Source organism: Hibiscus syriacus, unplaced genomic scaffold, assembly GCF_006381635.1.
Source record: "Hibiscus syriacus cultivar Baekdansim isolate YM2019G1 unplaced genomic scaffold, ASM638163v2 tig00111502_pilon, whole genome shotgun sequence".
Lineage (NCBI taxonomy): Eukaryota > Viridiplantae > Streptophyta > Magnoliopsida > Malvales > Malvaceae > Hibiscus > Hibiscus syriacus.
The window spans coordinates 184,929-212,500 of record NW_024063105.1 but is presented as its reverse complement, the minus strand read 5'-3'; the positions used below and the strand labels follow the sequence as shown (position 1 = coordinate 212,500).

The window sequence follows — 27,572 nt, the reverse complement described above, 5'->3', positions numbered from 1 at the left end:
GTTTAAGGGTCAATTTAAACTAAAGGTTATAATTTGGGGACTTGTGATGCAATTAACTCCACCTAATATGGTTTAAAACAGAGAGGAAAAAAGTGGTGGAAAAAGAAAACAAAATCTAAAGAAAAGTTATTGATCTGATCTTTTGTAGAGTGGAGAGAAGGTCTAGTCAAGAAAAAAGAAAAATGCCCATTCGAAATTTATTCGAGTCGAATCGAGCCGTGACATCACTTACCCCATGAGCCAGAATGTGTTTTGACTTGTTTGATGGTCCTAGTAGAGCAACAGGCTTCAAACGAACAAGTCATGGATTGAATTGGCTCCACCACTTATATCTTTTGTTCACCTTCAACTACAAGATCTTTGGTTGGTATATGCAAAAGATATATATTTGCAGAAATCGGAATGTTAATCAAGCAATGGCAAGCAGCCTGCCTTTTCAAAAGCTAGGCGTCTCCATGGCCCATGATAAACAAAATTTAAATGGAAAATTCGAAGTCCAGTAACCGCAATTGATTTTGAACTTATGATCGGTCAATAAATCAGATATTGATAATCAAATAGAAAAAAGATTCAGTTGTCTAATTAAAAATTCAAGGGTAAAGTACACAAACGGTCTCCTGACTATAGGATATTGTTTTATCTAGTTCATTGACTATTAAAAATTATAAAAATGGTCCCTCGACTATAGGGGTTGCTTTGTTGATTCCCTCTACTATTAAAAGTTACAAAATGGTCACTTGATTATTAATTATGTTCCAAATTCGTCCTTTTATGTTAAAAAAAATTAACGATAATCTGAGTTAGACGTTAACATGCTAACTGAGATATGATAGTCATTTGAGATTATGAAGATAAGATTTTATCATATCTCAATCAGGAGGGCTAACGTACAGTTCAAACTGTCGTCAAATTTTTAACGGAAAATGACAAGTTTGGAACATAATGAATAGTCAAGTGGTCATTTTATAACTTTTAATAGTTAAGGGATTCAATAAAGCAACTCCTTATAATCAGAAGATCATTTTATAACTTTTAATAATAAAGTAATATCATATAGTCAGAGGACTATTTATGTACTTTAACCAAAATTAATAATCAATAACCTATTGTTATAACTTACTTCAACTTTCTATCAAACGGTGTTAACCACCATAACCTACTAATTCAAGAACCATCAGTACAACCCTAATTATTATCATTTTAGCGTGAAGTAGAGTCCGAGGCGTATACACTATTCACGTCATATCATCACATAAGCTACAAAAACCTAAAATAATATTTAAGTTTATATAATAAATTAGTCATTATCAAATTAAATAATAATCAAATAAATATTTTAATAAAATGTTATTTCCGACATATCTTCATTTAAAAATTCACGATCAAATAAGTTCTTGAAACTCAGTTATAGAATTTCCAAACGATTTAATTAAGATGCCTTCTTGACTTTAAAAGTTTATTTTATCGTGAATTTTTAAATAAAAAAATAATTAAAATAATGGTTCGTTTAAAATTTGTTTGATTACAGTGTATTTCGATACCGAGAAAGAGTTTGAAGGGAAGTAGGAATGTATGTGGACATAATTGTTTGCGTAATAATTTGTTTAATTGGTTTCTCTACCATAAAAAACTTACATGTGTCACATGGTGAGTCATGCGTACAAGGTTCATAGAACAATAAGTCCCGTATTTAATCATTTAATTATTCTATAATATTGTTAGGGTTATCTAATTATATTGTTCAAAATCATCACTAGATTTACGTTTTTCATTCCATTTTAGTCGTCCGTTGTTAAAAAATAAATATAACTATTAGTGTGATAAAAAAAAATTATTTTCAGTGATGGCGTGATATTATTTTATGATGACCAAAATGGAAAAAAAACGTAAGTTTATATATGATTTTGAGAGAAAAAAAATAGTTAAATAACTAAAATATAACGACAAAAATAATTGAATGACTAAATATGTAATTTCCCCTAAATTATATAACTTAGTGTATAGTATTATTGTTATTATCTCAATGTCAACGTCTATACATAATGAGAGTCGAAACTGGCCATCCAATATATGTAAGGCCATATTGTCTTTTAGATATTTGAAATATCACAAGATAGAGGGGGTCCATGTACATTACGTGCTGTTCTACGGTAAGAGGACCTGATGCCAAACGATATCGTCTATGAACTTGATCTTGATCTCGATTTTGATACGAAAGAAATATTAGTAAGATCCGTTAAAAATTAATGATTAAATTCAATTGATATATATGCCTAATATGCTAAAAACATAGAAGACATCAATACTATACCTCTCTAACTTTATAATAATACAGGAGAATTACAAGGCCAACCCTCCGCATGGTGTGGTCCCCAAAATTGTCCATAAATAATGGCTCCATTGGAGCTTTTGAGATCGTCTCTTCCTCTCTACCGAATGTTTTTTTTGCCACACAAGAATTCTCATCTTCCATAATCGCATACTAACTAACGACATGGTCTGCAAGAAAAATCCGTTGGTCCGAAAAATCCAAGAGTTGTATGAACAAATCGCGAGCCTCTCGAGTCTCGAACCCTCCAAAGATGTCAACACACTCTTCACACAACTCGTCGTCACATGTATCCCGCCGAGCCGGATTGATGCCACCAAGCTTGCAAAGATGTTCAAGACATGAGGTCTAAGTTGATTCGACTATGCGGCGAAGCCGAGGGACATTTGGAGAATCATTTCTCGACAATCTTAGCGTCCTACGAGAACCCTCTTTGCAATCTCGACGTTTTCCTTACTACACGAATTACCTTAAACTCAGCCAACTCGAATTTGACATCCTCACCAAACACTGCCCGAGTGCGCCCAATAAAGTCGCATTTGTTGGTTCCGGTCCTCTTCCCTTGTCCTCGATCGTATTGGCCTCTTTCACCTCAAAAGTACCACTTTCGACAACTACGACATCAACCCTTTGGCCAATTCCAAGGCCATCCAATTGGTCTCTTCCGACCCTGATTTATCTCGACGGATGTCGTTTCACACACGGACATAATCGATGTCACGCATGCTTTGAAAGAGTACGATGTCGTCTTCTTGGCGGCTCTCGTCGGGATGGACAAAGATGAGAAAGTGAGAGTCATTGATCATTTGGCGAAGTATATGAGCCCCGGGGCGATTTTGATGCTGAGAAGTGCACACGGTGCTCGGGCTTTCCTTTATCCTGTCGTCGATCCTTGTGACCTGCGGGGATTCAACGTCCTCTCAATATTCCATCTACTGATGAAGTTATCAACTCGGTGGTGATTGTACGTAAATCGCCATCAGATAAACAAAGTACCGGTCAGCAGCCTCTAGGGCCAATGAAGTTGCCCAACAAGTTTTTCGACATTGAAATGTTTAATCCCCTGCTCAAACATGTGAACCTGATGGAGGAACTTGATATCGAGGAGCAAATCTCGTGAAAGCATGGTTTTAGTCCCTCTATTGTACTGAAATTTATGATATGGTCCTATTTTAATTTGGCATATTTGATCCTCAACTTCTATAGTGGTACTAATAGGTCATGGTTTTAGTCCCTCTATTGTACTGAAATTGTTTCACGGTTTTTAAGTGGTTTAATAAAAAAAAATTCCAAATTTTTATTGTGGGTCGCTCATGTGATCCTAATGTGATATCTCGAATCGGATTGAGTCACCCGTATTGATATGAGGATGTTACATTACACCTAAAATAGTTTATAAATATGAATTCAAATTAACGAATGGATCGAATATCGATGATTATAAAAAAAATAAAATAAATTGTTTTATCCCGCAGTATATCCAAAATTTTCTTTTGCCTTAATATGTATTTGAAGTCCGCATAACTCCAACTGGGCCTAATTATCCCGAAAGCCATTACTGTTAATGGGTTGCTTTCAGGAAAAAAAAATATATCATACTCAGGTGTGAGTCCAATTTGGTTTGAAGCATATTTTCATTATTCATATATTATAAAAGAGAATTTAAATAAGTTTTAGTAATTCAATTATTATATTAATATAATTATACTTATTTAAATATATCTAAATCGAATTAATTCAAACTTATTGAATGACCTCGGTAATAAAATATAATATTATTTTTTCAAAAACTAACTCGAGTTCGAATAGCTACAACTTCAATTAGTTAAAAAAATCTCGGACTTTTAAATACAAATATAAATACAAATATGAACTTCCCCTAATAACACCTTATTAAATAGAAATTGGTTTAATAATTTCAAAAAGGGGGAAAGGCATTTACATATTTAATGGTTTGCATACTTCAATATATTTGTGAGAATAACTTTACATGAGGGAAGAGATGCCTTCAATGAAGGCCGTTGTTCCGATCAAATATCGTCAATTTCGGTTCCCTCTCCGGCATTTAAGTACGTCGGACCACCACCGATGCGTCCGGAAACACCGTCCGGAAGAGAGAATTTCATATCCTCGGACGGTTTCCAGTGCCGCTTCCGCTGGTTGATGAACCAGTTGTTGATTTGCTTCTGGTCTAGTCCTGTTATCTCTGATAATTTCAACTTCTCATCCTCCTGTAACATCACATCCTTAAAGTAAATCGAATATCCGTAAAAAACACCACACCATAGGCATAAAATTTGCATGATATATATATATATATATAGATAACACTTGTGAGTAATAAGTAGCAGTGCAATTACCGTGGGATAAGGCCATTTATAATGGTTGTTCCACCAGTCTAGCAGTGTGAGCCTAGCATCTTTTGGCAGCTTACCCTTCTTTCTTTTCTTCAAGAATTCTTCCTTTAAACTGCTTAGATACCCACTGTATTTACGCATCAGCATTCCTTTGATCTCGTGGCTCGGACGCTGCCGGCCCGGTGATTCGCTGCCGCTTAATTCTTCCTCCGAAGACCCACCAGCTTCATCTGAAGAGAAAAACAATGATGTACATTTATATACATACATACATGTACATGTATAGTAAGCATTCAACTAGTACATCTGCCAAGATATATATAATTCAACACAAATGCAAGAGATATAAGATAGTAAATCCCAAATATATTATACTATTACAAGTCTTAAGTACTTCACATTTTTTTGAAAATAATGTTAAACCAGTCCTACATGTAAATTTCAAATATATTGCACTATTATATGTTCAGATTTTTTTTAAATCTCGGGTAAGTATAAGACAGTATTTGTCTATAAATATTAATCATTTAACATTAAATGCTAACGTATTAAGAGTTCGAAATAATGAATGGATCCTTTTCCAACTAAATAATTATAGAATTTGTAATGTTTAACCTTGGATCAAATTTGATTAATAAAAGTGCAAAATTATCATTAAAAAAATTTAAGTACAATATAACATTTTATGTATTGTTATCTGTTTTCTATAGGATTTAAACCTGACCGTACTGGAAATTATAGATCATGCAACTGTTCTTACTGTTAAAAGTGTAAACAAATGATTCAAGAATCAAGAGCTCAAGCATGGTTAAAAATAGGAAAGTGGACAAAAAGGAACAGCAAAACAACTATAGATAGTACCAGTAGTGTCAGTGTAGTTAACTTGCTTTCCAGGTAAATGCACAGTCAAAAAAAACTTTACCAGATAAATAATCCAAGGATTTCACCAATGTTCCTTTGCAGAGATCAATTAGCCTTGATTTGATGTTGGTCAAGAACATTGTAGCTTCATCCAACGGCTTTGAGAGTTCCTCTTTGCATCTATGAAGAACCTCACAATATGATTCCTTGGAGCAAATATAAAGATATCTGAGATTCATACAATATTTTCTCGAGAAACAAACAAAACCAAGAATCTTTGACAGTTTATTACTGTACCATGAACTCATCAAGCTCTGGATCAGCTCCTATCTCACTGCATCTGTTTATAGTCTGGTTTTCTCGGCCAATTTGAAGCCATATGTAAGGATATGATCTGATATTTTTATTTTTAAAGTCTGAAGTATTATTGTATTTTAATGTGCAAAGAGAAGAGATAGAGACACAGTTGATGACATTAGCAAGGTTCATCGTTGTCTTACTGAGTATATTATGCAAGTTTCCAAAACATAGGCATTTTTTATCTAAAACTAAATGTTGGGGCCAAATATTTTAAAAAAAGTACGAGTCAAATTGATTATTCAGTTAAACGTAAAAATCTTTTTACATAAAATAAACGTTAAAAGTACTTTAACCATAAAATAAACGTTCTGATCAAAATATTCCTAACAAATAAAGACCAAATGATCATTTAATAAACTCTGATGGCTTATTTTAGTATTATACCATTATATAATTATGGGACCGGTAAATAAGGGAGCTATACTGGATACTGTCTCTTCTGTTGACTTGAACTGTTTGTTGTCATACACTTATTCTACATTTGATTGGAAGAGACAATTTTGCCACCAATCCAGTTAGAAATTATGAATGATAATAATACCCAGACAATCAGAGAAAGCAGCGTAAGCCTTGCTTGTTAATTTTATTGCACATTTTGATTTTGGGTAAATTACGTATTTAATACCTAATGATCAGTTTTGATCCGTTTTAAACTTTCAATTTTTTTTTCAGAATTATACATGTTATGTCTAGTTTTCATTTCATTTCTATCCCGTCATGAAAATTAATACGTTTAGTACTTAAACTATTAGTTTTTGTCCGCTTTATTACCTAAGCTTTCATTTTTTTTTTCCAAGAATTAACGTTAAATTTTGAACGGGGTACTAAAATGAAAAAAAACTAAAATTTTAACGGTGTACTAAAATAAAACAAAAACTAAACTTTAGGTATGATTTTACAAAATTAAAAAATAAGACTAAAACAGACCAAAACTGATAATTTAAATATTAAACGTGCAATTTACATTTGATTTTCTTATAACAAATACTACTAAGTTTTTGAAGTAAAAAAATGAAGTTAGTGCCAAGGGATGTGTGTTTAGCTGTTGGGGGTAGTGTCTTTACATTTAATAGGTACTTGTTGATGAGAATAAATAAGTTACGTAATTTTTTTCCTAATTCACTTCTTTTGATTTGTATATAGAGTCGTACTCTATATAAGATAGTTGTTAATCGATAATGCTCTTTGTAAAAGAGAAGAGGAGACTTTAGCAGGTGAAAGGGTTGGGGAAAGACATACAGTTATTATAACTATTTTAGGTTAACAGGACAAATAGATTTAATCGTTGGATATCGAATTTCGTTTTGGTTAAAAGGAATCTTATGTATTATAGTTGATTAGAAGGTTGTGATACATCTCAGCTTTAAGAATATGAATTTCTTGGATGCTTGGGTTCACGGTCAGTGAAGGGATTTACCCAAAAATCTCAATGAGTGAAGAAGTGATAATTTTCGAAAATGGCATAAAACAATGATGTTTTCCTTTCTGGCACCTCGGCACATCTGGAGCTGTAGATGCAGTTGTCTGGTATCGAGTTTTTGGCTCATATTTTTCCCACATTTTTTATGGACGAATTATTGTGACATGAACAGTTTTTTGTGCACAGTGGTGAGCTTGTGTTTTGTCCAACTTTAAGGCATTATCTTTGTAAAACCTAAATTAACGGAGGAAAGAGACACTTTACCAAACAAAATATGTGCCAATTTGATTACATAATTCAAAGAATTATAGGAATGTACGTGTAGGTTAATCTTACCTCTAAAAAATTTAATTTTAGATATTTTATTTAATTTTTTATTAATAATTTATTTTCGTTTTTTCTAAAAATTTTATACGTATATTATTCTTTTGAAATTTTTAAAATTTATTTTTCTAATCTAAAATTTTATATCCGTCTCTAAACATTGTGACCATGGCTAGACATCTATCATCATTACCTCTCCAAGTAATCAAGGGTGTACATATTGCTCCCCAGTCCCCACCTATGGGGATTATAATTATTTGATCCTTTTCAACAAATCCTCACTTTCTCAAAATATCTTATCTTGTCTTGGGTATATATATAAAGTATCCCAATTTGAGCAAAATGGTATCATTTCCAGTTTTGGGCTCTGTCTAATCAGATATATATGTTTTTCTTAACATAAAATCAGAAACTCGAATTTTGATATCGTGAATGAAAAAGGCATGTAAAGGAGAATGTAGAAAGAACATTGATTTGGTGGACATGCAAACACGATAACCATAAACAGGTAAATGCAAACACTGAAAGATGAAAGATTATGAAATCTGCAGATCACCACAGCCAGCCATTACAAAGAAAATTGCAGCGACAGATTTTCAACATTTCAAAAGAATCATTTACAAAAAGGATCCAACATCACTGCTATGAGAATCTCTCCGAATGCGTATCGTTATCCTTCATTTCTTGAGGTCTACACGGACCGCAAGTTATCGAGGATCTCTGCACACTCTATGGGAGTTGCCTCATACAAAATACTTCATCCCATACCTTGAGAAGATCTGTTCAGTGGCGAACTCAAGTCAGCATCCTGATTTACATCCTCAACCTCGTTCGAATAAAGACATTTTTTCTAGGCTTACTTGCGCCAGAAACTAAGAGCTAAATTCAAAACCGGTTTTCCCGATGGAACCCTCAAACTATAATTCTAATCAAGTCCTTTCAACAGTTTAGCCAACAATTTGGCCTATATAGTTCGGGAACATCCGGTTCAATTAACCCTTTTCTTTAAACTTCATATTAATAGGTAATAGATCTATATGGTAAAACATTCAAATAAACAGCTTGTCGGTAGGCGAAAGAAACAATACAAGCATGTCAAATCTTGGAACATTGGTTAAATTTTCTAGATACTTAATAGCCAAATCCATTTCTTCCCTGCCAATAGAATAAATAAACCAGTAGGCAATCAATAATCTGGAAAAAATACAACGATAAATCGATATGCAAGTCCCAGGCAGTAGGCACCATAAAAGACTCTATTTACCTGAAAAAATGGCAACACATTACAATATCGACTAACATGGAAGCATCGCGTTTTTAAAGATGTGTGGTAATGCAGTTGGATGTAACCTACAATAGTAAAAAAAAAACAGTTGTAGCGGGAATGAGGAGACTTGAAAAAAATAATAGCATTCACATAAGATGGCTCATAATGTAAAACAGAACGATAAAATACCAACAAACAGGACCTTCAGAAAATGAGCCTGTAGGGAACAGTCAGATAGGGCTTTCCAGGAAACCTCGAATTGGTATGCTGTACTTGGGGGACTGATGTTTTTCGCAGCATCGGTCATGGCTCGACTAGCGCTCAAGAAGCAAGCTTTTGCACTGAAGGCTTCAGCTCTTGCTTTCTAGTTTGGTATTTCTCTGTGAAAGACTGAATGCGGCACGGTTAACCCAATTTTAATTAGGAGGAAAACCGATAACATGACAATCTTTTAGTTATAAAAGTAGCAATGGATAGATTCAGTGCAACAAATTCATCTTAAAATGAAAAGAACAGTACACTGAACCCAAGGCGCTTAAAGACAGACCTTATAGATTGATCTCAAATAATTGCTCATGACAGTACACTACCGACTCCCTATCTAAGCCAATAAAAAACCTAAACCAATTCTAAACTATATCAGTAGTGAGATATTAAAGTGAGGATAATGTAGCTGTTTACAATAATATTTCCTGCTTTAAAATTCAAATCCTATTTGTAACTCGTAAAAGTAATCCAAGGAGTTCCTTAGAAAATATGAATCGAAATTTTATAGGAGCCACTTCAGAGGGAGGAAGTCTATAAGGATGTGCACTAGAGTCGCCTAGGCTTGGCAGCCAAAGTTAGAAACGGGAGAAGAGGAACATGCATGTAGCTTCACGGAATTGTTAAATTGTAACGACTTAAGAAAACCCAAACCTTCTTAGAAGCAAAGAAAAGTGTGACCGATAGAAGTCTCAAGAGAAATATATATAGTGTTACCTTAATGATATGGACCAGCAATAACAGTATCTAGTTGAGTATGATCGGTTCTGCTTCCGGCCCTGATATTTCTTTTCCCTATTTCCTCCAAAGTTACAGATGTCTTCTTGGGTTTCTTTGCCTGTCATATTCGGAAACCTACCAAAAGAGACCATGCTAAATGAAAAAACATAAAAGTACATTCAAAAAACTTTAGGCGTCAAGAGTCGAGACTAAATAAACTCAACATAAATTCATGTATTGATTTGAAAATAAATAAACATCTTTGATTGAAAAGAATGAAAAAGAAAACAACTGGAAAAGAGAAGTTCTAACATCCAGTACCTTAGTTTGATGTCCTTGAACTGCGGCAACTCCCGTCCTTTGAGTACTATCCGAGACGGGTTGCACCCGAAGCCCATTTTCTTTTGTATCTAACTTGCCTACATCCTGACCCCCTTGCATAGACCTTCTTATAACCCTGATGCCTTCTGCAGAACCTCCTGGGATAGATGAAATTACAACGAGAAAAATCAATTGAATGCTTAGATTAACAAAACAGAAGATCTTCTAATAATCCTAAAGAATACCATAGCCTGGTTAACATCCAAGATTCTAAACCAGCTTGATCAGCCACAATATTTCAAGATAATTTTAGTTCACTGAACTTTTAGGAAGTTATAATTCAGAAGGTATGGAAGAAAATTAAGCAACAAAAAATGCTTACTTTTTCATATAATGTTTTAAACTCGGCATGCTGTTTCTTCATTTCTTGATTCTTAGGCTCTAACCTCAGGCCAAACTCAGCATCTGCAAACAACTACGTCCACCATATAAAGATCCATCAATTTAAATAGAGATCCACTTAGGATTTAAAACAAGAGAGAACTTGCACTCAACATACCTTCGACAGATTCTTTAAGTTTACCAAGTTCTTTTCTGGCCATTGCTCGACGTGAGTATGCTTTTATGTAGCGATCATCGAGATTTAAGGCCTCCGTACAGTCATCCTCAGCCTCTTGAAATCTAAAGAGAAAACAGAAATCACATTGACAGCTCTGAACCTAGGGAAGGCTATCTATAAGTCAATATAACATAAACAGTGTCAAACACTTTCTGATCTTAAGATAGGCCATAGCCCTATTCGCATAAGCCACAGCTGTTGGAGAAAGGGCAATGCTTCTCGAGTAGCAATCGATAGCTTCTTTAAATTTCTTTTGCTTAAAATACTCATTTCCCTGCAAATTCAAAATATTTTCACTCTAATCAACACCAAATAAAGCTCACACATGATCAAAAAGAAAACCTGCGGAAACCAAACTTCTCACCAGTTCCTTTTCAGAATTTGCATCGGGCATATTCTCTTCAGTGCCAAAAGTAGCTGAAAACTGCTCCATTTATCATCATTCTGCAAATAATCATATTGGCCCGAACTGGTAGTCGACGAAGAATCATTTAGGGACCTTTTTCCTGTAGGCCTTCCTTTCTCATTGGCACCATATGAAATGAAATGAATTATCACTACTCTCTATGTCCTCACTTTAGTTCCATACTTGAACAAAATCTGAGCGTTGAAAAGTTACCAATTGTTCTTTAGCAGAAGCCTGAGATGGTTTTTTCTTGTCTTTGTCCTTAAGTGAAAGTTCCCAGTCCTGCAAGTCATTTAAAAAGCCCCGGAAATCCTGGAGACAAATCCCAGAGAAACAAACAGGAGTAGATAGAAATTAAATTAACTTATAGTTGTTTGCAAAAGAAGAAGAAAACAAAGAGAACCCGGATTATTACTTTAAGAAATTACACATTAGTCATCCAAAGGTCAAACCTTTAAGCTTGAATCGAACCAACATTTTTCTATCTAATTAACTAACATAAAAATCCAGCAAAGCTTAATTTCCCAGATGAATAGAAAAAATTAAAGCAAAAAGGGGAAAGAGCATAGAAAATATCTTCAGGGAGCCAACAAGAAGCAAATTTTGAACTTCAACGCTCAAAATACTGAAACTTCGAATGAAAAAGAAAAAGGGAATTCATTAAAGGGGGAAGGAGAAGTGAAAAACCATCGCTTGATCAAGGCCGTGCGTGCTTGCCATTGAAGAGAATAGAGGAATCGATAGCACCTTTCCTTAGCCGTATTAAGGCTATCGCACGGTAGAATTTCCCCACTGAGCCGCTACTCCCAACTCACTATATCCCCGCCGCCGACCATCCATTTTTTGTCGTCATTCTCGTCGATTCCGTGCAAAGGTGAGTCACCGTTGAACGTCCGACCCCAACCCTCTTCTTTCTTAGTTCGTTGTGCGTCACTGTTCAAGACTTTAAACCGAGACCTCTCTCACCACCGATCGTGGTGTCGCGATTGTCTGTGGCCGTCGGGTGTTGGACCGCGCGTAAAGAAGGTCGCACCGATTCGGTAAGGGTGTCTTACCTTCTTCGGCCATGGGTGGCCACTACCGAGTACCTTCCTATCGTTTTGGGCTTCCTTTGAGCAGCCGAGGTTGTCGTTTCACCAAGCCATTGCTGTTGCCATGGTGCTTGTCACCGACAGTCGTGGGGCAGCAGTAGGTGCTGCCATCATTGTTCGGCAGTCCCTTTTGTTCAAATCAAACCCCACTGGCCGGTTCCTAATTCTAACCGAGAATAATTTTTAATCGTGGTTAAATTGCTTCATTAATCTGAAATTCGTTGAATCCAGATATTAAATTGGAAGTCGTGATTTTTGCAGGTGACATCGAATCGGAATCAAATCTATCGCCTCCTCCACCGCTACCGGTTAACTTTGAACCAACTCGGGTTACAATAACCGAAAATGAGTATTAGTTAATACCTTAGATTTAGGTTCAGATTTGTTATTAAAATTAGAATAGTAATTATTAGTCAAATTTTATGTAGGAACCGATTCGGTTTGATCCATGGCTCGGGCTGATCATGGGAAACACAATTGTCTTCGTTAGTTACCTGTCGAGGTGTGTCTCTATTTGTGATATTTTCGAATTAGTTATTATTTCGGATAACATGTTGATTTCAAGCATGATGGTTATGTGACTTGACGTATAAGTTAGAATTTAAAAAATTATGTTATGTTATGTTGCATACGATATTTATCGAATTCAGATTATGCTTTGTGTTCAGACTTTGAAATAATCTAATTGCATTCTCATTTAGATCGAATTGGAATTTGAATATATATATATATATAATATTCGAGTATGTGTTATTCAGATATATATTATTCAAATCAGATCGGATATTGGATATGTGTAGTTTGCATGTCATATTGAGTTTGGATTGATAGGGGAAGTTAAAGTGTTTTTCAACTGACTTGGTGAATTTCACTTCGGATTCAGTGATCTTTGTCTTTGCGGCGAATCCCACTTCGGATGGTGTTAGTAGTTAGAGTAGTTATGAGAAATCTACTCTTCAGATGGTGTAAGGTGTTTGGGTGCACATTCATTGCATATTTAGTTGAATTGTGAATATTTTGTTGAATCGAATTGTGAATATTTTGTTGAATCTGATTGTACGTTGATTTGTAATGTTTTGTTTGTGACTGATGTACTTTAGAGGTACATTAAATTTTATAGCTTATACCTCTCATAGTTTCTTTCTTTCAGATAATCGGAGTAGGAGAATCTGTGCTTGGAGTTAATATTGACCATATTTTATTTTTTCTTTATGACATTTTTACTTGGGTTTTTTATTGCACATTTAATTAATATTTATGTTGGACATTATTTGTTATGTTTAATTATTTGGTACATTAAATATAAATTTTATTTTGGATATTGAGACTTGAATTTTGAATTCGATAAATATTTGATTTATGTTTTAATTATTATTTATTTTTTCGGTTACTTAAAATGTTTGAAATCTATAAATGTGAGGGTAGTTTTAACTGTATTTTAAATAAAGTTTAGGTATGATTTTGGGAAATTTAGTTAATGAGTTCTATAGATTCAATCTAATTCTTTTAGCTCGGATTTAGGGGTTACAGACCCCAAGGAAGCAAAAGCTCTCGCAAGGTTTTTCAACTGACTATTGCTCAGTACTACACTCGGAGCTTCCGTCGAAGTGACGGGCATCGTATATTTGACTACCGAAAAGCATAAGTGGTACTGGGGTTTCATCATATCGACGGTGGCTACGTTCATTGGATTCTATGTTCTTGCATCGGGAAAGCCTTTCTACCGCCTACAAGAACCGACGGATGCTAATAGCCCCATCATAAGGATAGCTCAAGTTCAGTATTTATCTCAGCATTTCATTTCTCATGGATAGCTACATATATAAACAAGTGTGACAAACACTTCTTGTGTGTTATGATCGACCATTCATATAGGTCATAGCAGTAGCCTTCAAAAATAGATTGCTAGCTCTGCCGGATAAACATGATGAATTGTACGATGTCGATGAAGACGAAACCGGTTGCAGGGAGGAAAGTATATCCCACACCAACCAATTCAGGTGAATCATGCATTTGGAACAATTGTATGATGTCTAAACATGCTAAGAAATTTTCTGAAACTAATTCCGATCTGTGATTCTAGGTCAGATTCCTAGATAAAGCAGCAATTGTTCCGAAAGAGTCGGAAGTGACACCGTGTCACCGCGGACGGTGTGGACGGTGACTCAAGTTGAAGAAGTTAAGATACTAACCAGAATGTTGCCCATTTTAGGCAGTACCATCATAATGAACACATGTCTGGCACAGCTGCAGACATTCTCAATTCAGCAAGGTAACATCATGGATTGCCATCTCAGAAAACTCAAAGTTCCTGCCGCATCAATCCCAATTATCCCACTGGTCTTCATGTCCATTCTGATTCCTGCCTATGAATTATTCTGTCCCTTTTGCTCAAAAAATCACACACCATCCATCGGGCATCACTCAACTCCAACATGTCGGAGTGGGGCTTGTCCTGTCAGCAATTTCAATGGCTGTTGCCGGCATTGTTGAGGTTAAAAGAAGGGATCAAGCTCATAAGGACATGTTCAAGCCCATAAGTCTCTTCTGGCTCTCCTTTCAATATGGAATTTTTGGAATTGCAGACATGTTCAGTCTTGTAGAACTGCTGGAATTTTTCTACAAGGAAGCACCGATCGGCATGAGATCACTCTCAAACGTCATTTACCTGGTTCTCTCTAACTTTCTGCTATTTCTTGAGTACCGTGTTCGTAAACATCATAAACTCCATCACCGAAAGAGTCAGTTCAAGCGGACAAGGTTGGATTCATGGATTTTAGAAAAAAAACGTCGTTTGTATTTATAACAGTTATTTATTACATCGTTCAGAGAAAATGTTTGAGTGACCAAAATGTTAACTGTGTTAATTCAGTGAGAAATTTTAAACGGATTTAAAGTGCAGTAAGTAAAATAGTAGAGATACAAAGTCGAGTGATAATTGGTGTAATTGACCCTTTATTTATTTATTATAAAATATATATATATATAATGAAAGTTGAAAGGACATATTTGGAAAATCATGAAATGGTAATAATAAGATGAGAATGAGAGACGGATCTGACGGCTGAAAACGACATCCCATCTCATTAACGGACAGTATCGCGCGAGATGCGCGGGTGCTCCCCCCGAATCCTCGCATGCTTGCGTGTCCTGCATCTTCCCTATACCCTTTAAAATTCCTTTAAATTATTATTATTAAATTTCTGAATGGATTTAGAAACAAGGGCTACAATTTGAATACCAACAAGTAGGGTTTGGACATTTATTTATTTATTTCCTATAACATGTCAAACAGGGCCAGTTCCAGGTCCTCCTAGCGTTAGAACCACATCTCCTGCATCACTTCTTAGCTTTGGATCTTTTGCAGTACCATTAGTCGCCGAATGCCGAGAACCGCGACCGGATTCCGGCATAATGCACATCGTCGTGGACGAGAGGGCTTCAACGGTTCGAAATTGGTCGAGTTTAGAAAAGGCTGAGTGGCACCGGCCTGGTGTGTTTTCGACAGACTTTGAGCGAGCATTGGCCCTCTCGGGACGAAATCCGACGTCCCCTAATGTTTGATTGAATAAAGAGATGGTAAGGAATAGTTTAACACACATAGAAGGAGTTTCTACTATAAAGGACACAAGGCTTACAGGTGCAAATAGGACTCCTCTAAATATCTTCCCATTAGCTGTTGCTGTCACCAGGAGACCCGAGTCGAATGCACCGTCGACTTTACCACGAACTTCAGCGCCGAGCTGAGATAAAAGAAAAACCCGGCAAGAAGGATGGAATGAGGGGAAACGTACAGAACATGAATTGAAATTCGATATGCCATCGAAATGCAAAATTTGTGGACCCTTACCAGGTTGTGAATAGGCCCTGCTTCCACAGCCGAGCATTGCGTTCCACTTCTCTGTCTGCTCGTATGAACACCGTGGAGATATCGTTCCGGTTTTTGAAGGTTTTGAAATTCTCTTGTATATTCCGAATCTCTCGAGTTTTGTGAACCATATATGGTCTGATTATGGTGGTTTGAAACATGTTAAGCTGACGATTGCTTTGAATAGGATGGAACTGCTTAAACAAGTTAAGGCCTTGGGACAGAGCGGAATCCGGGGGCTTTAATGTCAGGCCTTGTTCTTGATCAGAATGTGAAGGCGATGAATGCTGCGAGAGGGAAGTGAATGCTCTTCTTGCTCGGAATCAACCTCCCATGCCTTTGTATGGCAGTTCTTCTCCTCTTCGGGTTCGAAGCATCTAAAAGTAACGAAAAATTGAAATGATCATATTCGAATCATCAAGTTGGCGAGCTATATATCATATCCCTGAGGAAAGAACATTCAATTCCGGACCGACCTGTATTGAACCGAGAAGAATGCTTTGCTTCTTGATCTGGTTCATTATCTCCATGTTTTACTACTTCAATATCAGTGAAATAGATGCCTTTCTGCTTCAAAATATATTAGCAACTGATTATTCCATAAGGTCCTAACTAATATCGACTTAACCGAGAGTATTTTTACAGAGTTAGTAGGTGCTACTCGTAAGAATCTTCTCTTTTCTTGGTTCCAATGGCCTCCGAAAGTTTTGCACATCGAAATGTTATACCGGCCATTCGGATGCTGTGTACCGAGTTGTAAAACCAGCAGTTCATTGATCGGACGTTCATCCTCCCCACATCTGTGTATATCGAGCTCAACAAAATTACAACTCGAACCGGAGAGATAGAGCTAAACATAGTCAGAGGAACTTACCCTCCATAGATAGCAATATCGGATTCCGCAAGAACAGCGGCATGAGAAAACCGCCCTTGCGGCAGCTGGCCACATATATCCAGCTGAGTCCAACTACAAGCATTCACGTCTAGGACCCAAACTCATTGTAATAGTGTTTATACCCAGCCCCTCCAATGATGAAAACCTTGAAAATGCATTTTTGAACATTAGATTCGAACAAAACCGTCAATTAAAATGGGATTAGTCTTGTTAACGGCCGTACGTAGTGCAAAATGTGCTACCATTGCTCCGACATTGACCGCAGCATGACCTGCTCTAACACCTGGTACCGAGCCTTGAACGGCCAACTGCGAAGAAAATCATGGGAATTATGATTCATAGGTTTTAATTTTTTTAAATAATGATTTTGGTGAGACAATACCCTTGACAAGTTGAGGCATCCATGTCGAAGATGACATCTCCGTGGTACCGATCACCGCAGTCCCCACCATATACAACGAACTGTTTCCGATTGCGACGGCACTGTGACTGTCCCTAGGGACAGGAATATGACCCCTCACCTGAGGTGAGGTCCATGTCATAGTCCTAAGGTCCAAAACATGCAAATCATTCAAGTAATTCGCTCCGCCCTCGCCACTCCCTCCGAAAATCACCACCTTGTCATCACCGATAAGTGTTGCGGTATGACTTTCACGAGGTGAAGGCGCGGCACCGTTGCATTCGGCTCGTCCACTCTTTCGACGTAAGGTCCAGTATGTGAAGATCATTCACCTTCTTGGAACCATTAGTACCCCCAAATACCATCATTTTGTCCCTACAAGAACAACACTGTGACTGTCTCTAGGGCCAGGTCCCCGCCCTGTGGTTTCAAGTGTCTTCCACACCATTGTGTTGAGATTTAGCATGAGGACATCACCAAAATGTAGACCTCCACAACACCCCTGGGACGGACAAAAGCAAGCCGATCGTTATATTCGACACATAAAAGGGAAAACAAGCTCTAGTTTCTCTCCTATTAACAGAATTAAGCATCAAAATACACAAATTTAACAGTTGTGCGGCTCAGTATACAGCAAAACAACATTAAAAAGCTCAATACCAGTTGTCCTGTCAGAAATCATTGAACAAAATGAACCCAAGAGGCAAAACACCTTGCTATACAAGGAATCCCACAAATCAAACTTTTTTCCAGGAAGTAACCAGACCTAGCCATACAAGACTTGTAAGCAGGGACGGACACAGAATAGACGAAAACAAATTATCAATAAAAATACAGCGAAAATACTTAATTATATTGTCACACGTTCTTACTAATTGCAGAAAGTGAAACCAGGACAAACTTCAGATAACATTCCAACAAGAAACATAAGCAGCAAAGAACCAAAACTATCAAGAAAGCTATATGTTCCTTAACCAAAGATAGCCATTTTGCATATAACCAATACTTTTAGCATACCCCAAAACATATACAACCCCATTAGAATAGCAAGCAGAATGCCCCATCTCTCAGAAAGGATACAGCCCGAGACTTTAGGATACAGCCACATTGCTTTCCTCTTTGCCATTTGAGCTCCAAAGGACTCCATTCTTGCCTGCAAGGTGTTTGTTTTTTGGTTCCCCTTCTCTCCCCCTTTAAAGGGTCGTTTTATTTTTACTTCAAAACGGTGCTGGACAATTATGAAACAACCGAGGGGGAAAGAGATAGAGAGATGACATGAACAAGCCAAGTGATGCATCAATCAGTGTCATTTGACGTGAAAAGATGGGCGCTTTCAAGTCGTGTCACTGTGGCAACCAACAACCACGGTGAAAAGAAAGTGTATTTCTTTTTTATCACGCTCGGTAGCCTCTCCTATATACGATTAAGTATACACATATATAGCCAATTACGTTGATGAATAGGGCAGGTAAAGACTATGAACCAAGTGATGTAAAATCAAGACACTGTGGATAGAGACTAGAGAGAGAGAGTGCGTGTTCTATTTAGCTTTGTTATTTAAAAGACTGAAAATGTTGGTATGTGGGGTTGTGGAGAATGATGGAGAAAAACCCAAATTTTGTTCATTTGACAGTGATTCAATCAAGGCCAAAGGTGTTCCATTTTTTTACTATTGTTCTTTCATTCATGGCTTTTCTTTGTTTTTATCTTTTCTTTGTTGTTGGTATGATGTTGGGATTGGTGTAGATGATAAGCTTAATCTCTTGTTCATCTCTATCTTTTTTACTTTCTCAGAATCCAAGTTTCAAGGTGGGTTATTGATGTTTGATCTAGAAATGTCTACTCACAAAGGTGTTTTGGGGAGTCAAGTATGGAACTTTGTGCAATGGAATTTCCTTTTTAGTTTCGGGAAATGGTGATCTGTGTTTAAATATATATATTTACACCAACTGTAAATATATAAAATAATTAACATTTTAAAAATTATTTTATTCAAAATTATCAAACAACTTTAATAATCAAAAGAAATAATATATTTTTTAAAAGTGTCGATTTCAAACAATTGCACTAATATAACATGTTATCATGGTTAAAAAGATCTCGAGATTTAAAAAATTTTGAGAGATGCATAAATTTTCCTCATGCCCTCTATGGTTTCGTTGTTGATTATCGCATTAATATTATAACAATTAGTGGTAATTTTTATCGACAAAAACAATATTAATATAATTTGAAGAATTTGATTATTAAATCAGTATAATTGAAAAAAGAATAGGTAACATCCTTGAGTCACAACTATTATAAGAAAAAATTATGTTTTAAGTAAATAATTAATCATATTTAAAATGTGATTGAAAATAATAGGGAGCATGATATAGACCCACATCCACATGTCATATAAGTTGGATCCTTCACAATATATTGTATGATTAACATCAGACCGTTGGCATCAACTTCATATGATTAATTCGCATCAATTACTTTTAATTAAAGCCTACTGCTCGTCCTTTTGCTGATAAGATGGCGACACTGAGTTATATTATATTATAACGTCACCAAATAAAACCTCTGACAAAAATATTACAGTTTATGGGGGAAGTAGACGCGACAAACGTGGGAGAGTTGTAATTAGGGATGGTATGAGACTCTAATCCGACTGGTTTCGATCGGATCCGACTTAATCTAATTGGTTTTAAAAAAAAAATTAGATTTAAGTCAGGTTGGGTTTTTTTAAAGGTTGTGTTCCGGTATGATTGGGTTCAGGTTTAAGGTGAAAAATACTCGATCCAACCAGAAAAAAAATTACCTTTATATTTAGGAATAATTACAATAATACTCTTCTATATATTATTTTTTAATTAAATCGCTATTTTTATTGAATAAAAATAATATTTTTGATTATTTCTAGTCGAGCTCGAGTTTTACTTTAAAAAATCGGATCGAATTTCAGGTAGATTAGTTATTGTTCTTCGATCGGGTGGATAAAAAATCTAATCCAACCTGACTGATGCCCATCTCACATGTAATGGCCGGTAGAACAACGACTCCTATCAAAAATCAATCAAACTCTATTTCATTTAAAAGATTAATTTCTAATTTAACATAATATTGATTTAAATTAAACTCATCATAGATCTTCAATAGTAAAATTTTTAGGCTATAATTGTATCCGTAGAATACATGCATTGTTAATAAATTATTAAAATTAAAGGTACTACTTTTGGTCTTGTAGATTCGATTTATCATTTTTATTCATATCGTATTTTTATATCAATTTAATCTTTAAAAAAATTTAATTGCATTATTCTATACTCTAACTCTAACTTAAAACCTAAACCTTATAGCATAACCACTAGACTTTGAAGCACATATCCTGAATCCAACCTCTAGCTTGAAACCCTAAACAATAATAAATATTTTAAACATTAATGTAATTGAACAATTTCGAGAGCTGAATTGATGTGAAAATATAATAGAGGCGAAAATAATCAATTAAGTCTACAACAAGGACAAAAGTGTCTCTTTTGCCATTAATAAAATTTTAAACACATATTACCTTATTATCACTCTATACTATATAAATAATGATAATAATAGTAATAATAATAATAACTTGAATTAATTTAATTTTTATTTTCATAAAATTAACTTGATTTAGAAAATAAATAAAATATTAATTATAAAATAAGATTCGAATAATTTGAAATATATAATTAATGAATGAACTTTCAAGTCCAAATTGAATCTCTCAACTATGTTTGATATATATATATATATATATATATATATATATATACTATTGTTCTAAATTTTTATTTAAATTCAAACCAATTAATACCATAATATTATTGACATTTATAATTAAATTTGAATAAAAACTCGAATAACTTAATTTGACTCAAATCAATTTTAAATAAAAATTGAACTATAAAACAAGAATTCTCAATTTGATTAACTCAATTCAATTGAATACTCATCATAACTCTTACTATAAAAAAATTCTGTTATGATTTTATTTATATGATGGTTATTTTAAAACTAAATTAAATTATAGGTATTGAGTTCGAGTTCATCGTATACCAAGGGTCTTTAAGTATTATTATTAAATAAATAAAAATTATTTTGAATAAATATTATATTATAATTACAGTTAATAAAAAAATAAATTGAGATTTGATTTTAGATTAATTAATTTAAATCAAATAATAACTATTTTTTTCTTTTTCTAACTTTGATTGAAATTAAAAGATAAGACAAAGAAATGAAATGAAAAGAAAGGGTCCATCTAATCGAGACCGAATAATACCACAACAAAACTCACTGTATCTTTTGAGTTGGGAACAGAGAAAAAAGAAAAGAAAAAGGAACAGTAGTAGTAGAATAAGAAGAAGACGAAGAAGAAGAAGGGCGTCGTTTGTTTCCCGAGAAATTGAAACCTTGGAAGGAGAGAAAGTATCGAAGAGCGTGATGTATGAGCCACTGGTGTTATGGTAGTTTGTTGTTTGATGCGTCTTAGATGTCGTGTTTTTAAGTCATTGGAAATCGAGGGACCAAGGTTCGCCCCGCCATGCACGGCTACTGTCACCGCCTGCGTGACGGGTACGTGCCGTTGACCCTATACGAAACCCCATGCCCCGTGACCCACGCCACTATCGCTTGTGTGTGTTGGTTCACACAGTCACCACTATTCAAATTTTTTCGTTGTTTGTTTTTATTTTCTTAAATCATAACTTTTGGTAGGGATAAACTTAGTTGGGGTAACTGTAGTTCTTAAAGGTTTTAAATTTATATATATTTTAGATATTTTATTTGTATTTTCTATGAAATTTTTAATAACTACGGAGAAAATTTATAAATAAAATGAACATAAATGGTTCATTGGATTTAATTTTATGTCTATCATGATTTAAGTCAATGACGGATCTGAAAATATTTTTTTAGAGTGACTATATATTTATTAATAACAATTTTTTTTGTATAAAATAAATATAAATAAAATTTCAAGATTGATACTTTTAATAAAATTGACAATTAACATAAAAAAAATAATATTCTAAGGTACATCACGTGATCACTTTGTACACTATATCATCCGCCACTAATTTAAGTATATCAATATTATGAATAATTTAAGTATTGCAACAAAAATCATTGAATTGATAAATTGCCGGCGGACTCACAATTTCATTAGCCGGCAGCAATAATGCTTATGCGCCGGCAATGTTTTGGAAATGAGATATGTGTGCATGTAACGTGCTACTTTTGACCACAAAATGAATGGAAACTCTTGGTTGGAGATATGTATATGTATATGTATGTGTATGTGTATGCGTATATGTACATGTATATGTACATGTATATGTACATGTATATGTACATGTATATGTACATGTATATGTACATGTATATGTACATGTATATGTACATGTATATGTACATGTATATGTACATGTATATGTATATGTATATGTATATGTATATGTATATGTATATGTATATGTATATGTATATGGTGATTCATAATAAGCAAATTAATATACAAGCAACTTCAACCAATGAAAATGGAACAGATTCAGTTGAGGTTAAGCAAAGAATCTCAAGAAGAGCTAACCCTATTCCGTACGACAATCTTATCTTACAGGCATCACAACACCTATTTCATACAAAGAACAAACCATCTCTTCCATCTACAAATTATACTATTGAAAATACAAAACAAATGATGACAACATTCCCTACTTATCAACAACAGCTAACATGGAGACAACCCGAACTTTTAAGAGTCCCGCCCTTCATATCCGGCCTCATATGCACTCGAGTTCAAGGTTGCATCCGCTTGCTCTCTCGCCTTGAAGTTGCACAATCGCTCTTATCGGTATCGGAGTTCTCCCTTTGTGAATCAATTTCCACGCTGTTTCCGTGAGTCTTACGGTGCCTTCGGTCCTGAGTTCAGAAACTTACCGATGTCATCAAAATGGAACAGCAGATAAAACCACCATGCACTTCATGCATGTCAGACCCTCTGTTATAAGTATGACCAAGTGAATCTGAGTGTTATATGCAATGCCACAAACACTAACCTCTCTTGGTATAGGATACTCCTTGGACTCGAGCATTCGTGCAACTTGACTCATCTTTGGTCTTTTTTCAGAATCTGGATCGACACATCTCAAAGCAGTTAGAAGGGCACGCTTTAGAGCTCTTGTCGATGGTCTAACCTCGATATTTGGGTCTACCACTTCCTCTGACCTCCTGTTTCCAACCATCATTTTCAGCCAATCTACCAGATTAACCTGTAAAAATTAAGATCCCATGTTTAATTAACCTTAAAAATCTCTTAAAAGGGCTGCAAAATATACAAACATTAAGATTCCATGTTCGGTTAAAATCATTGATCGTATCCGTGATTACATGTACCTCATGGGTAGGACGGCCATAATCCACTGGATCTCTACCGGTAATTGCTTCCAACAGTACAACCCCAAAGCTATAGACATCACTCTTTTCATTCAAAAGACCGGTATTTGCATATTCAGGAGCCACATATCTGTGTAATTTCACAAGAGAAAAGTTGTCGAGAGATGACTAAAGGTCTGAAATATATAAACATCAAGGCACACCAGAGAAAATAGATACCCAAATGTTCCCATAACTCGGGTTGTAACATGACTTTTCCCGGCACCTAACAACTTCGCCAGACCGAAATCGGAAACCTTGGAGTTGAAGTCATCATCAATCAGAATATTGCTGGACTTTATGTCTCGGTGCACCACCTTTGGTTCAATGGCCTCATGCAAGTAGGCAAGACTGCACAAAAAAACGTATGTCAAATGAGAACTGGACTAATGCAATGTGTGTAGATATAGCGACTTACGCCTTAGCTGTGCCGAGGAGAATCTTTACGCGAGCCTCCCAAGTAAGATATCCTTGCTGACGCATAGCTCCATGAAGCCATTGTTCCAAGTTTCCATTGTTGACATACTCGTAAACCAAAATCCTGCATTTTCAAACAATGTCCCTTGGTTAACAGCAATATGCCAGAAGCTAATGGTGATCCGATTGTAACCAGACAAAAACATAGTCAAAGATGACTATACCTGTGTGTTCCTTCGATACAATAACCTAACAGGCGAACCAAATTCTTGTGGCGCACATGCCCAATGGCTTCGACTTCCACTCTAAATTCTTTCTCTGCTTGGCCCCTACAAAGAAGATGATAAGTAGTTTAGCTACACAAGACTCAGGGACAAGAAAATAATACCATATAACACCATGCTCACAAGTTGTTGAGTATCTTCTTAACAGCCACAGGCGTCCCATTGATCAAATTGCCCCGATAAACAACGCCATATCCACCCTCTCCAAGAACATTTTCCTTTGAAAACCGGTTAGTAGCAAGTTCGAGGTCCCTCAATGTGAACCAGTGACCCCATCCCAAGTGAGAGAACTCAGGCAGGCCGACTAGAGGAGAAGGCGCAGTGATGTGATATGAAGAAGACGCTCTATAAACTGTCACGGTGCCGGAACTCCCCTCTTCTCCCGATTGAGACCCCGCACCGTCTTTTTCCAAATGGTGAAATGAACCTGACTGACTACTATTGTCACCACCATTCCTTGATTTTCCCATCCCAAGATGAACCATAACCTTATCTGAGTCTTTGTCACTAGATTTGTCATGAATGGTGAGGAGTATACCGTCACGAGGCACGAAATCGCTAGTTGATACTTGTTCGACCCTCACCTCCTTAATTTCCTTGGATATAGATGGGATTTGGGAAAGGGGAAGTCTATTTCTTGCTCTTGATTTCTTCTTCCGGGAAGTTAAACAAAATGAGAGCACAGAAAGGATGATTATGATGAACAACGCAACAACAACACCAATAATCTGCCAGACCTTAAAACCAAAAATGGCAGTCTTCTTGGACAATTCTGCATTTAGATCAGTTGCCATGTCTGCTTCCCCTAATTGTTCACATGATTGAAAAGAAATCCATCAAAAATCTCCATTCCAAATCTTAAATTTCACTAATCATACACCATTTACAAACTAGCAACCATGAAGAAGAAGCACCAAACTATGCAAAAAAAAAAGACCCTTTTTAGCAGATAAACAGATCAGACAATTAAAACCCAGAACAAAAAAGCAAGAAAACTATACATAAAACAGAAGAAATTTTCAAAAAAAAATATGTGGAAACTCTCACCTTCCAGCAGTAAATTTCAGAAATTTGAACAGATAATCTCAGATCTCAGACTAAAAAACCAAACAATGAAGCCCCAATGTGGCCATTTCCCAGAAAATAAAAAAAAAGTTAAATAGGTAAAAGAGGAGGATTGTTGTTCAGGGTAAACGTGGAAGATGAATCTAAGCTACAATGGAGCTATCTGGTACCAGAAATAATGATCCTTGTAAATGGAAAAGGCAGAAATGACAATGAAAGGATTGAGAATAGATGAATTTAGAGTTGAGGGTTCGATCGACTCGAGTCAATTTGAGTAGGGTTCTTTTGAGAAGGGATGGAATTATCAGTGGTAGGTGATGAGTTTACATGCCTTGCACCAAAATTAACATGTTTACTAATACCTACTGTAAAACACAAGCAATGAATTTGAGGCATGCATTTTTGCAAATATCTTGAAAACAGATAATTCATGGAGGTTTAAGTTTGTGATTAAATTGAAATCTAGAATATTTAAGTGTAAGTGTACTTGGTCGTTCTTGTTCTTTTACCTGCATTCATGTTAATCAGAACATGAAATAGGCAGCCATGTACAGCAGAAAGCCATAAATGATGACGTTATGGATAATTGAAGGTACTACATCTATATCCACATATCATGGTTAATAATATATATATATATATATATAGTCATATGTAAACTCAAATCGATTTGAAATCAAATTTTATTTAATTTATTATACTTTATCGAGATTTTCTCGTAAGTCATATCTTCACTATCATTCTTTCATATATCGAATATTAAGATCTTTGGAGTTCTTCAAAACCTTCAAATTCTATATCCTTCGTACAATTATAATCTCGTGATATGACTATTGTCAACCCATGTGATTATGATCTACTATCTGATAAATTCATATAATCGCGTCATTAGGTCTGACACGAATACTAAAAGAATTGTGAGAGATTAAGATCTATTTCTCATGGATCTCTCTAAGTTTTCCCCTCACATTTTGCATCCTTTTCAATCTATTAAACTATTGATCGTCCAAATTAAAAACAAAAACAGTCAATAGACGTCACGATTATAATTTTCTCATCAACGATGAATTATCTTTTACCGTTATAATCACTACCTTTTCATCAATAAAATTATATCAAATCGAGTCGAGTTCATGTAATTAAGATTCAGGTAACAGGCTCCCTCTTGTGACAACAGATTTCAACTTTACATGTAAAAAGTAATACAACTAATAACTACAAAAAATCCATTGGAGGAGAGTGGACCGTTGGCCAGCTTTCTGGTTTATCATCTTCATGGATTCACGGTCCACATTCCTTGAAACACTATACATTAATGTGGGTAAGTAGTAGCAGTGTTTTCTCTCAGAGGGAGGGTTAAAATGGTAATTGCAGGATGCTTATCTGGTTGTTGGCTTGTCTGCTGCCTACCTAATCCAATTGTGTGTTATTATAGACTAACGAAACAAACCCACCTAGGTCAGTCAACTATTTCTTAGTTCAAAATCATACCTAACGTTATGCTTTGGTTTCATTTCAGTCACTCATCGTTAAAAAATTAACAAGGATACTGATGTCAGTGGCGGATGCACTAACCCCCATAGGGGCCAAGTGCATCCCATTATTTTGAAAAAATGGTTAAATTTAGCTTTATGTGTTAAGGAAAAAAGAAAAAAAAGTACAATTTTTGCATACCCATTATTTTTTAGAAAATTAAATTAAAATTTTGGACTCCATTCTTAAATTTCTAGATCCGCCACTGACTGATGTGTCACCATAAAGTAATGTCACACCATCAATAAAAAAAAGGCAATTTCAGCATTTTTTGTTAAATTTTTAAAAATAAATTACCGAAATGAAACTAAAATA

The 27,572-nt window shown here is 35.3% G+C and overlaps 3 protein-coding genes and 4 pseudogenes across 5 annotated transcripts; 2 read left to right on the top strand and 5 right to left on the bottom strand.

Annotated features, from left to right (window-relative positions):
* Positions 1-2,432: 2,432 nt before the first annotated feature.
* On the top strand, positions 2,433-3,629 carry LOC120163892 (annotated as a pseudogene).
* Positions 3,630-4,170: 541 nt separating this feature from the next.
* Positions 4,171-6,036, bottom strand: LOC120163880 (homeobox protein knotted-1-like 10). The gene is made up of 4 exons (XM_039173693.1): positions 5,845-6,036; positions 5,609-5,753; positions 4,690-4,916; positions 4,171-4,560 (listed from the first exon to the last, which is right to left on the bottom strand). The coding sequence occupies exons 1-4, from the start codon at positions 6,034-6,036 to the stop codon at positions 4,360-4,362; spliced, it is 765 nt and encodes a 254-aa protein (XP_039029624.1). The 3' UTR covers positions 4,171-4,359.
* A 2,746-nt stretch (positions 6,037-8,782) lies between these two features.
* LOC120163879 lies at positions 8,783-12,588 on the bottom strand (annotated as a pseudogene).
* Positions 12,145-25,979, bottom strand: LOC120163891 (probable receptor-like protein kinase At5g18500). Of its 3 annotated transcripts, none has more exons than XR_005519688.1 (9): positions 24,783-25,464; positions 24,600-24,704; positions 24,377-24,499; positions 24,139-24,309; positions 23,920-24,049; positions 23,583-23,795; positions 23,313-23,445; positions 23,129-23,243; positions 12,145-12,155 (listed from the first exon to the last, which is right to left on the bottom strand). XR_005519688.1 is itself a non-coding variant. In XM_039173700.1 (9 exons), the coding sequence occupies exons 2-8, from the start codon at positions 25,451-25,453 to the stop codon at positions 23,323-23,325; spliced, it is 1,536 nt and encodes a 511-aa protein (XP_039029631.1). In that variant the 5' UTR covers positions 25,454-25,464; positions 25,707-25,979; the 3' UTR covers positions 23,018-23,243; positions 23,313-23,322. The 3 variants fall into 3 exon arrangements, 2 of the variants coding, with proteins under 2 accessions (XP_039029631.1, XP_039029630.1); XM_039173700.1 differs by lacking the exon at positions 12,145-12,155 and adding an exon at positions 25,707-25,979 and having other exon boundaries at positions 23,018-23,243; XM_039173699.1 differs by lacking the exon at positions 12,145-12,155 and having other exon boundaries at positions 23,018-23,243; positions 24,783-25,486.
* LOC120163878 lies at positions 12,404-15,119 on the top strand (annotated as a pseudogene).
* LOC120163877 lies at positions 15,567-16,339 on the bottom strand (the record flags this gene model as incomplete). Its single annotated transcript, XM_039173691.1, has 3 exons — positions 15,567-15,892; positions 15,978-16,082; positions 16,190-16,339. Coding segments are annotated over 3 exons (462 nt in total), but the record flags the coding sequence as incomplete, so codon positions are not given.
* LOC120163876 lies at positions 16,350-18,649 on the bottom strand (annotated as a pseudogene).
* Positions 25,980-27,572: the final 1,593 nt, after the last annotated feature.

Bases quoted from the DNA above. Each gene is read 5' to 3' on its own strand.
- LOC120163880 (XM_039173693.1), bottom strand. From the start codon at position 6,036: ATGAACCTTGCTAATGTCATCAACTGTGTCTCTATCTCTTCTCTTTGC. The intron at 4,917-5,608 runs GTAAAGTTTTTT...TTTTCTCTTCAG, and splicing joins ATCCTTGGATTATTTATCTG to ATGAAGCTGGTGGGTCTTCG. The intron at 4,561-4,689 runs GTAATTGCACTG...GTGATGTTACAG, and splicing joins ATAAATGGCCTTATCCCACG to GAGGATGAGAAGTTGAAATT.
- LOC120163891 (XM_039173700.1), bottom strand. From the start codon at position 25,453: ATGGCAACTGATCTAAATGCAGAATTGTCCAAGAAGACTGCCATTTTT. The intron at 24,500-24,599 runs GTATAGTCATCT...TTGAAAATGCAG, and splicing joins TGTATCGAAGGAACACACAG to GATTTTGGTTTACGAGTATG. The intron at 23,796-23,919 runs GTACATGTAATC...TAATTTTTACAG, and splicing joins ATGGCCGTCCTACCCATGAG to GTTAATCTGGTAGATTGGCT.